The sequence below is a fragment of the Phalacrocorax carbo genome, chromosome 3 (assembly GCF_963921805.1).
Source record: "Phalacrocorax carbo chromosome 3, bPhaCar2.1, whole genome shotgun sequence".
NCBI lineage: Eukaryota > Metazoa > Chordata > Aves > Suliformes > Phalacrocoracidae > Phalacrocorax > Phalacrocorax carbo.
In genome coordinates this window covers 74,885,641-74,896,531 of record NC_087515.1, presented here as the reverse complement: position 1 = coordinate 74,896,531, position 10,891 = coordinate 74,885,641, and the positions used below count along the sequence as shown (strand labels likewise).

General features: G+C 44.2%; 1 protein-coding gene across 1 annotated transcript; it reads right to left on the bottom strand.

The window, feature by feature from the left end:
• Positions 1-905: 905 nt before the first annotated feature.
• Positions 906-7,631, bottom strand: FAM162B (family with sequence similarity 162 member B). Its single transcript, XM_064448555.1, has 4 exons — positions 7,247-7,631; positions 6,729-6,840; positions 3,662-3,770; positions 906-3,438 (listed from the first exon to the last, which is right to left on the bottom strand). The coding sequence occupies exons 1-4, from the start codon at positions 7,629-7,631 to the stop codon at positions 3,340-3,342; spliced, it is 705 nt and encodes a 234-aa protein (XP_064304625.1). The 3' UTR covers positions 906-3,339.
• Positions 7,632-10,891: the final 3,260 nt, after the last annotated feature.

The window sequence follows — 10,891 nt, the reverse complement described above, 5'->3', positions numbered from 1 at the left end:
GAATTGTTCTTTAAGTTAACTAACTCTGTTTTCTTTTGGTAAGACAATAGAAATGGATGAATAGAAAAAGAATGAATAGTGAATCACTCCTTTCTGGTTGAAGAAAAAGTTTGTTGTACTGTAAATAGCATTAAGTACGTGGACACCAAAACTAACTAGGAAGTCATTGTCATCTGAATATTTAGGCTCTACAATATACAGTGTTTGCTGTTAAACACTAAAAGAAATAGAATTTTAATAATTACATTAACAGTCTTGAATACAGAAAAAAGTATGCTCTGCTTCGACTTGCATTTAAGTAGTGTTTCTGGTGTATTAGTAGTATATCTCATTTGGAGAAATGAATACTTTGGCTTAACTCTGAAGTATGATTATTTCTTATTACCTGTAATTAATGTATTAACATCAAACTCCTGGGTTAAGTGAAATCCTTGACATACAAGAGCATTTCATGCTTCATAAAAAGCTGCAATTGAAACTTCAAATTACTTACCCCATGGCACTGTGCTTGTCACTAAACAAAATTTTAATGCACTGAAAAATACAGGTTAAAGGTGGTATCACTTAACAGTACCATTTTATATTTAGAATTTTTTTGACATGCAAGTTAAGATTCTAAGATGTTTCACTTTGATGTTACAGCAATATATACTATATTGTAATTGAATGTGGGACTTGAAGTGGATTTTCTAAGATTAATGGTCAGTTTTGACTAAGACCTAACTGGGAGGGAAGAAACCTCTTTTTGAAGCCTTTTTAGTGGAAGATAGAAGCGTAAGAAGTGTATATAGGAGTGCTGTTACTTTATGAACTCTGAATAACGAGATATTTTAGCTAATGACACTTTAAACCTAGATTTGTACAGCATACAGCAGTTTTGAATAGTGTGATAACCTTGAGTACAGCTGCCAAATTTTCATATAATGTTAGACGATTGTATTTGTGCCCTTTTTACTCTCATAGTTTTAGGTTTTCATATACTGACTCTCCTTCTTCCACTGCACCCCCCAGCCCCATCTGTTCAAAGTACAGGGTAAAAATCTTAGAAATCTACCAGGATTACTAGTAAATGCTGAATTTCAGTGTTCTTCTAGTACAAGAAAATAATTCAGGTAACAGGGTATTCCATTGTTTCTGACAACCTTGTTTTGATAACATAACCAGCTGTGCCTGCTTTTTATTTGGAGAACCCTGTAAAAACTGCATTTATAAGCCTCTCAAATTTAAACCAAATCTGAACTATAAAAATCATGATTAAAAGACTTGAAAAATGAAGAGAAGAGGGGACATTTAAAGTATTATATTTGTTTTGAAAGAATGTCTTCAGTTTTGTGGATATGTTATTCTGTATGTGTGAATGGTTAGTGGCTGCACTTTAAGCATTTAGATAAACTATATTTCATGCCTCTGGTCCATTTAAATGTAAAGGTTTAAAAGGGAACTAAAATTGATGGACTTTAGCTAATGAAAATCGTTATTTAATCTCAACATTTGGTTTACCTTAAAATTGTTAAGAAATAATAATGAAAGTTCTTTAAAGTATAAACATACAGGATGGCTTCTCCTATCTTACCACTGGGTTTACACCACGCTTTGTCAAAAAGCACATAAATGAACAATGTGAAAGCAGAGGAGATGACTTATGGTCAGGCAGGGGCGTGAATATGATGATGTTGCCTAAACAGATGAACACAGTGTGGAGGGGGAAAAAAAAAAACTGAAAGAAGAAAATCTCTAAGTTTGGTATTTTATGTGGAATCTGAAGTGCCCCCTCAGTTACAAAGGATGTTTCAAAATACAGGGGTTTGGGTTTTGTGGTTTCGGTTTTAATTTGTTCTGCTTAAATGTGAATACTAACTAGCTAATCTATGCAACTATGCAAAGCGTAAGATTTTTTTTTTTGAGTTCCCTACTCTTGATACACTGAGTCATATCAAATTTTTTCATCGTTGCACTTTTGTCCGAGGACTGGTTCATACAGCTTTTTAATTTTCTAGTATTTGCTTTAAACACTGTTGCTAGCAGCAGTCAGAAAATAGTAATAATGTTGGCACAGAAATAAGTTAGCTGTAGAACAAGTTTTCAACTGGAAAATATTTATTGTTGGGTCTGTCTGTTTTTTTTTTTTAAAAAAAAAACACAAACAGAAAAGATGCACTATTGTCTCTCCTCCACGGTTAGTTCTCAGTTGGTTTAAATTTATTAAATTGTACAACTGAGGATTTTTGTAGTAGGTCTGCCAATTGATGTGTGACATTTAACTGTGACCTCAAGAGATCACTGCAATCTGGAATGAGAAATTTCAGTTACTTATGGCACAATACCTCCATATAATGTGTGGAAACTAAAATACCTATACTAACTTCAGATAGTAATAGTGCATCTTTAAATCCAGGCCAAAGGCCCGTTACTGTAACAGAACACATATGAGTAGTATGCAATATTATGGAATGTTAAATCTCCAAATACCATACAGAAACAAATAAAACCTATTTTACAGACATTTATTGTATTTATTTAGTGTTTCAATAAGTGTGGCTTCTTCAGCTAGAAAACACAAATGCCATTTTGAATGCAGCATCGAGGCAAATGAATTCAAACTGGCTGATTTGTGCGCTCTAAAACTAGGCACTGTCACCAGACAAAAAACTTTTTGGTTTAAAACATGTTTTGTTTAAATCAAACCAAACATACGCTTGTACGATAATCACAGCCCTGTCTCTGCCTGCAGAACTGACCACTTTGGGAAGGACTTGAGAACTTGCGGAGTTCCCAGGCCATTTCCCCTTCCCTCCCTTCTCCAAACCTTCTCTTCTTGGTGATTAAGCTGGGTAACGTTCTGGCTGATTACAGTTTGTTCTTTATTTACAATCGCAAAAGTGAATTGCATAAGTCTCCTTATTTTTGCAGTTTTCGTACCTTCATTTCATTACTGCTTGGTCTTTGCTGCATTTAACCTTTCAATGAAAAATACAGCTAGTTTTTCTGTAAGGAACTCCTCTCTGTGTAACAGCTCAAGATAAGCCTGAAAGAAAGTTTTTAAGACCGATAGTGGAAACTTGGTTCCCCCCGTACCTGACATTCTCAGGAAACTACCTCATCTCCTTTGAAATTAACTACTGCTTTTAATCATGCGCAAAACATCCTGATTTTAGTAATCTGCAAAAAGTACAGTGTGTATCTCTTTAGGAAAAGAGACCCTCCATTTCTTTTTGTGATCCTGTAACGATCCTTGTTGGTTCCAGTGTGTGCAATACTATGGTTTTCCATTTATTGGTGAAATTCACTAATCACTCAGCAATTCTGCTCCTACAAGGAGATTTGGCATTTCATACTAAGTTACTTTGTCTTGGACTTCGCTGCTAGCGCGGCCTCTTCCCGCCACTTGGCCTTCTTTGCCAGGTTCCAGCTTGTTAAGGACTCATGACGCGCAGCAGCCTGCGGAAGCAGAACACCTACGTCAGAGCGGTGCAGTAGGAGTAACGATGCGCCTCGGGGAACAGGAACAGCCAGCGACTGCTTCCGTGTCGGGGGGACGGGAACATAGGTTAGCTAAAACTAGGGTGGGTGTAGGCTGCTGCTGTTTAGGTTTGTCTCCTTTTCACAGAACTCCCATCATTTTTAAGTATGCTATGTGATAGCTCGCTAGCGCTGGGCTTACCTTTTTAGCTGAGGCGATCACTGCGAAACAGGCGACAACTGAGAGTCCAATCATGATGTAACAAGCTTTAACTCGAGCTTTGTTTCTTGCCCTGTCTAGCATCTCAGGCCTGCAATTAAAGTTATTGAATCGAGTCATTACAAAACTGTGAAGTATCTGTTCTTCAAAGCATTGCAGATGTAACATCGCCATTGAAAAACAGAACTAGAATTAGCTTCTAAAACAAGCATCTTCAGCTTGCTACGCTTGCTTACGTGCCACCCAAGAGCTTGCCCTCTTCTGCCCCAAATCCATTTCCAGTGGAAAAGCAACATTTAACGGGTAGAAGTTGATCTTTTTTCAGCTGAAAAAAAATTGCTCATGCAATAAATATTTGCATTTAGATACTTGGAGTAAATACACCAGAAATCACCCCTTAAGCTCTATTTAAACAGATGGAGAACTAGAGGTGGTGTCAACCAGATGTGGTGAAAGCAAGTTCCTCTTATTCAAAATCAACTTCAGAAATTAGTGTGATTTCTAACGTGTTTAGATGGTGTCCTGTAGGCTAGGGGCTTGACATACTTGGATAGGTGATTAAAACAGTTTGTGCTGCTACGAGTTAGGAGTCTTTAGTTCTTTAGAAAAGCAGCAGCTTTATTTGAACATACTTATTTGAATGTAGGAGCCATTAATACTGGAACTTTGAACGTTCAGCGTCCTCACTGTTGCAGGAACACACGCCTAAACAAGAACAACCCACGTGATTATTTTTGCTGGTCACCAAAGGCAAAAAGCAATGAAAACTCCTGCCCTGCGTCTGGCAGTAGTTGCTGCAAGAGGCACTGTAGGGCCCAGCAGGCCGCGTTGGTACGGGTCCCATTGCCACCTCCCGCCGTTGTGAGCAGGCCACGTGCTCCTGAGAACCAGCAGCACAGGAAATCGCCGGGTCACTAAAATTGTCTCAAAACCGTTAGCTAAGTCTTTTCCTGAGTCACACTTTATACTTGGGAGCACAGATTTTAAGATGTTCTTTAAATGCTGGCTGTGCACTATTTTCCTTTCATAAATTACATGGGAATGCTTCATATATATAAAGAGATACATTAGTAAGATATAGAATATAAATACACATAATATCTAGTTATGGTTCTATACATATATATATGTAAAAAGGATAGTTGCATGAAGAATTGATTTTACGTTGTGAGTAAAGATCTTGTAACGATCTCTTTCCCCCAAAACACCTTTAGCTTTACCCCCAAGAGGATGAGTGGTGGGATGGGGCAGAGCTGGAGTTTTTGTAGTGGAGGTTCTGCCCATGGAAGCGTGTGCCAAGGCTGAGGGCCGCAGGGCAGCTCTGGAAGGCTTTAATACAACAGATGAGGGCAAGTCTAACGAGCGGCTATGCCGTCCTGCCCCCTCCCCTGCCAACACCCACACGCGTGTGCGTGCTGGACATGCCACGTTTCTTGCAGCTGACTGACGGTGCCTGCAGTTCTAAGTAACCGCTTTTGTTTTGTACAATGGTAAACACGCGTTGTCTTTAAAACAAACCGCACATCAAACTAGCACATAAAATCATTAATCCACTAATCCACTTACTTGTAGCAACAAAAGCAGAACCATAAATGTCATTAGTCTGGCTTACTAGCCTAATCATATTTCACAATGCGCTGACTGAAACTCTTCTGGAGCACATTTCCACTTTCTCCCTGCTTTCTGCCTCCACTTTAAGGAAAACAGACCTGGTTATGTTCTCCCCTAATTGCACATTAAGGCCTTTGCTACTTAATCCTTAATTAAGACTCTGGGTAAACCTCTGCTGAAATCAATAACAGCTGTTTAAAAAAAAAACCCAAACCACAACAACCCAACAATTTCAAATAAGGACTGCAGGTTCGACCCTTAGTACAAACTATCTTCAGCAGCTAGACTGTGATCACGGTAACACTATCTTGCAATTCTTTTATGTTTTTTAATAGTTAAAGCAGTGACACAACTCAGCTTCAATGTCTCACAATTAACTTCTTTTAGTATATTGCTATTTAAAATCCTTATATCTTATCTGTAAGAAAAAAGACTTTGCTCACCCAGAAAGCATGAAGTGGTGACGCGCACTTGGCCGGCCAACTAATGCACAGAAACGAGCCGTTTGTGTGCGTGTTGTGTGTATGGGCTGGCAAACACAGGTGTCCTTATAAACGCCTCCCGATGGCTTGAATAGCTTTTGGAGCTTCTGAGACCTGTCTGAAACCTTTCTTTAGGGCAAGATGGTGGAAGTAACACAGTACAAGAGGAGGGACAATGGCACTGTCCAGCTCAGGAAACATCAGTGAAACTGTCAGGAACCAACAGGAACAGGTGGAGGATGTACCTGTTGCTTGACACAGCTCTGCATGTTGCCGACCCACCCAAGACAGGGACATACTGTGATGTTAAAAAGTAGTGTCCTGGAGAAAGGTGTCTAACAAGCTATCAAACGTCCTGAGAAAAAGGCAGGAATTGGCCTTGGGGGGATGCTAACTTTCAGCGACTCAGGAACCACAGAATCAGCGTGGTTTGGGTGGGAAGGGACCTTCAAAGACCATCTAGTCCAGTGGGTCCACAAGAATAGGAGGCTAAGGTTATGTCAAGTACTTGGTTTTCCTTGCTGGGGGATGTTTCTCTCACTATGTCCTTCTCTATTTTTCCTCAAATTCTATAGTAAATCATAATTTGTTGGATGTAATCATTCAGTGACAGTCAGCTCTCTTAGAACTGTTTATGGGAGCTATAAACAGAAAATATTGTTTGCGAATAACCTCCTTCTCTGCACTTTAGGAATAAGCAAAATAAACAAGCCAGTAGATAAATGTAACCGAGGCTATCTTTCTTAATCCCAGGCTCTGGGGACCCCAGTAAGGAACATAGTTTCATCTTAACCTCTAACCAGGACAGGAAATTCTTTTGCCCTCTAATTTGTTTCCAAGTTTTCAGTGTTGAAAAACTGACTGGTTCGAACTCTGTGGAAAAGCTTTAGATGAGGATCACGCCACCGCTTTCCCTTCAGCTCCGCGTTCCCCTTGGACGAGAGCAGCACACTTACGGGATCCTCGGAGGAATCTCTTCTTCTGTCTTGAAACGTCCAGTCCAGAGGAGGATTTTTTTGTCAAACTTCGAAGGTTTGTAGCTTGCAACCACCTTGTGAGCCTGCTCGGCTTAAAGATGAGGAAAAAACACTCGTCAAACCATGCACTGAGAGCGGGTGATGGGTGGTAGAAAACCCCTGCCTCAGCTAACTCAGGGGTTACGCTCCCACGTCCCGCCGCGCAGAGGTATCTCCCCGCGGCTCTCGAATACCCCCGCACGCCACGAGAGCCCCGCGGGTCTGGTTCGGCCCCCGCAGCCTGCGGCCGTGGGTACCCCAGCCGGCCGGAGGGCGCCGGAGACCCTCCGAGCTGCCCGGCCACCCACCCGCGGGGGGCGCCGCGGCCCGGGCCGCCGGGGAGCCCCGGCCCAGCCCGGCCCCGGCCCCAGCCCCAGCCCCGCTCCGCCGCGGCCCCGGCCGCCCCCCCACCCCGCCGCCGAACCTCCCCGCCGGCCCCGGGCGGGAGCGCCCCTTACCGCGGGTGGTGCCCGGGCCCCGGGCGGGCCCCCCGCCGGCGGCGGCTCCCCGCGGGGCGGGCAGGCGGAGCGGGGCCGGCAGGAGCCGGCCCGGGCGGAGGCGCGACGGCAGCATGGCCAGGGCGGCGGGGAGCGGCGGGACGCTCTGCCTCGGCGGCGGCGGCCCCGGCACCAGCCCCGGCCCCGGGACCGGCCCGGCCCAGCCGCGGCCGGAGGCGAGGCGAGGCGAGGCGAGGCGAGGCGAGGCGGGGCGGCCGCCGGCGAGGGGGGCCGGTCCTCCGGAGAAGCCGCCCTGCTCCCCTAACGCACCGGTAGGTGTAACCCACTGCAGAGTCACCGAATTCTCACAGAACGGTTTGGGTTGGAAGGGACCTTTAGAGGCCATCTAGTCCAACCCCCTGCAGTGAGCAGGGACGTCGTCAGCTAGGCCAGGTTACTCACAGCCCCCTCCAACCTGACCTTGGATGTTTCCAGGGATGGGGCATCTCCCACCTCTCAGGGCAATGTGTTCCACCAGTGTTTCACCACCCTTACTGTAAAAAATTTCTTCCTTATATTCAATCTAAATCTACCCTCCTTTTGTTTAAGGCCATTACCCCTTGTCCTGTCACAACTATCTCCCCAATTTAGAGAGAAGGATGCCATGGGGGACAGTGTGTAGCACTGTTGTGCTACACCTCTACCCTCACAGCTTCAGCCTTAAAGGCAAAACTGGGTTAAAGAAACACCTGAGGTGGTTCAGCTTCGCGCTCAGTACAAGGTGGACTAGAGTCCCGTAAGGCAGACCTGTGCTCATCTGTGATTCTGTATTCTACCACTTCCAGGAGCTTCAAACATACTGATTCTCATCACACACTTTTTTCTTTATTTTAGTTGAAAACATTTTTTTTTTCCTTTCACATCCTGAGCAGAGTAAACCTTTATTAAGGGAAAAAAAAACATTCAGTACAAACATATCCTTGAAAAAGTAATTCAGAAAGCCAGCACAGAACACATATTTAGTAAGCAACAGCCCATGCCAGCACGATACCAGTGCCAGTATAACACAGTGGCTCAACAGAAGGATGTCTGATGCACCAAACAGTGGAAGATTTTACATCTGTCAAACAGAGCCAGAATGCCTGCGGATGAACGGAGGAAGCCCCGCTCCCCAGGGATGGATCACTGCCCGGCGGCAGCAGCTAAAGCCCTGTGCTCGGCCTGACGGCACGAATGAGGAGCCTTGAACCGTTTGTAGCTAAAACCTCCTGTTATCTGTTTTCAGGAGCAGAGCCAGAAGCAATCAGCTCTTTCAGAAAGCAAATTGTTGAGTAGAGGAAATCAGAAATTTGTTACCATGAGTGAGTTCTAGTGTCCTCGATATTAAAAGTTTTTTTCAAATGCTGTTTGGACTACATCTCATTCTGGAAAGATATCCAAAAAAGCACTCACTTTCCACTCAGTAAGTAGTCCCATATTGATCTTTTCTTATTCACACATGTACAGTTTCCATTCCAAAATCATTGAAGTAACAAAACGTCTTTATTATTGGTAAAACATCAAAGCCATTCCAATCCATTTAACTCACACCATCTTAAAAAAAAAAATCAGTCTTCCCACATTCTATTGCAGAACAAAATTACTGTTTGCAAACAAGCCATTCACTAAACAAAAGAACCCAGCTCCCTGAATCAAAGCTCCGCACTGGCTTTCTCAAGTCCTTCTAAAAATAACAAAAAGGAAGAGAATGCACCTCTTTGCACACACGCAGCCCCCCCCCCCCCCCCCCCCCCCCCCGCCTCTCAGCAGCTCTGCCGTCTTCCAGGATGTTGTTGGGAAGATGAAGACACCTTAATAGAAATGACTTAGAGGGTGGTACTGGGGTTATAGTCTGCCCGTAGTCCCTTTGCCTTCTTCCTGCTCAAAGAGAGCGATGCAGTGTCAAGCAGTGCTCCTTGTCCCTGGAGACACAGCTGGGAAGGGTAGGAAGAGTCAGCACAGCTGCGCTGCCTAGCATCCTGCGTTGGGAGCAGCATCCCAAACACTGCTAGTAGTTGCTAGTCGTGCTGGTAACCCGCACATTTAGAGTCATTGCAGTTCCTACAGCCACCAGCAAAGCTGCTGGGCGGAAGCCCAGAGCTCACATCAATAGTTCCCAGCGCTCGCCAAAGAACTGCTCTACAGATTATGCGCAGCTGAAAGGCATCTGCACAGCTAGAGATACTGAAATCATGAGGAAATTATGCCCTGGAGGAGAGGACTTGAAAAACTTGGTGGCCTTTACAGTCTTAATTCTCCCTAAAGATATTGTACGCTGTGACAGTGGCTTCAGAATACATCATTTAGCATTACTAGCTATGAATGACATAAAACTCCAAAAGGCTAAATAGTGGTTACATCCAGAGCAGCCTCCCACTGACCTCAACAAATGGCATTTTCACACTTGACTTCTGTTTGGGCAGCACTGTACTGGGGACCGTGCATCCTCCCTACTGCTCTTGGAGATGGAAAGCTTGCAGGTGGGCACACACAGGTGTTAGCATTTTGAGAAGTGGCATCAGGATCTTTTCGCAGTGAGTGAGCAGAGCGTCCTCTGAGCCAGAAAGAAGAGCTGACCCCTTCAGCCCCGCACGGTCTGACCTACGGGCTGTGGCTGCAGGGTGGCCGTGCCAAGACTTCACTATGACTAGGGAAAGTGATTCCTGTTCTGTGCTCTGGCGGGGTGAAAACCTGTTTCAGGCTCATTTAATTGAGTCTTTGCCGTGCACAGACAGTTGCTGTTACAGACACTGTAACCAGTGCACAATTAACTGTGCCTGGTAACAGGAATGGTTGGACTGCTGGAATGCATACTGTTCTGGGCAGGGGGATGCATGTAAATGCTCCCCTTAGTGTTGTGAACCCCTATTTTCAGCTTTTTTTATCCTCTGTATAGGATAGCACAATTGCCTTATGTTCTACCTACATATGATCACTTGCTTCTTGCAGACAAGACATTTAAAGACATACGTAACACAGCTTGGTACAGTGCCTCTTTTTTCTGCCAAGCCTAGCTAGCAAACCTGTTATGCCCTCTCAGCCCCACCACTGACTGTGCTTTACGCAGAAGACCTGAGTAGCTGGAGAGGCAGACAGCATGCAGGACTCCTTTGAAATTCTGCCATATGTGATGTCTTTCCTTAAAGATCCCTCCGTAGAGACCTTCATATTGCTGTCCCCACTCCCTGTTCCTCAAGATACTTTCCTCATTGTCGTCTAGGGAGGGTTGCCCTACCATAGTTAGCTTTCAACCTAAAGGATGTTTGTAAGAAGCAGGCTGAGATCTACCACGTGGAAACACCGCACAGGGGCACGCGTTGCTGCTGTTCAAGGCCAAACCGAAATTCATGGGGAAAGGTAAGGAAATTAAGTAAGCAAACTCAGTTTTAAATAACAATATGGCTTTAATCACTCCCTTTCCTTATATCTTCAAGACATGACATGCTCAACACTTTTGAAAACAATAAATACAGGTACAACGTTTGAGCTGAATTAACTTTTCTAACCAGCTTAGTGCTGACAGACATCGTGCAATGTAAGCTTTGCTTCTCTCTTTTAGGGAGATGCTCCTTGCTGCACTGGCAGCCAAACTGCAGGAATTTTAACCTTATTGTATATAACTTCATA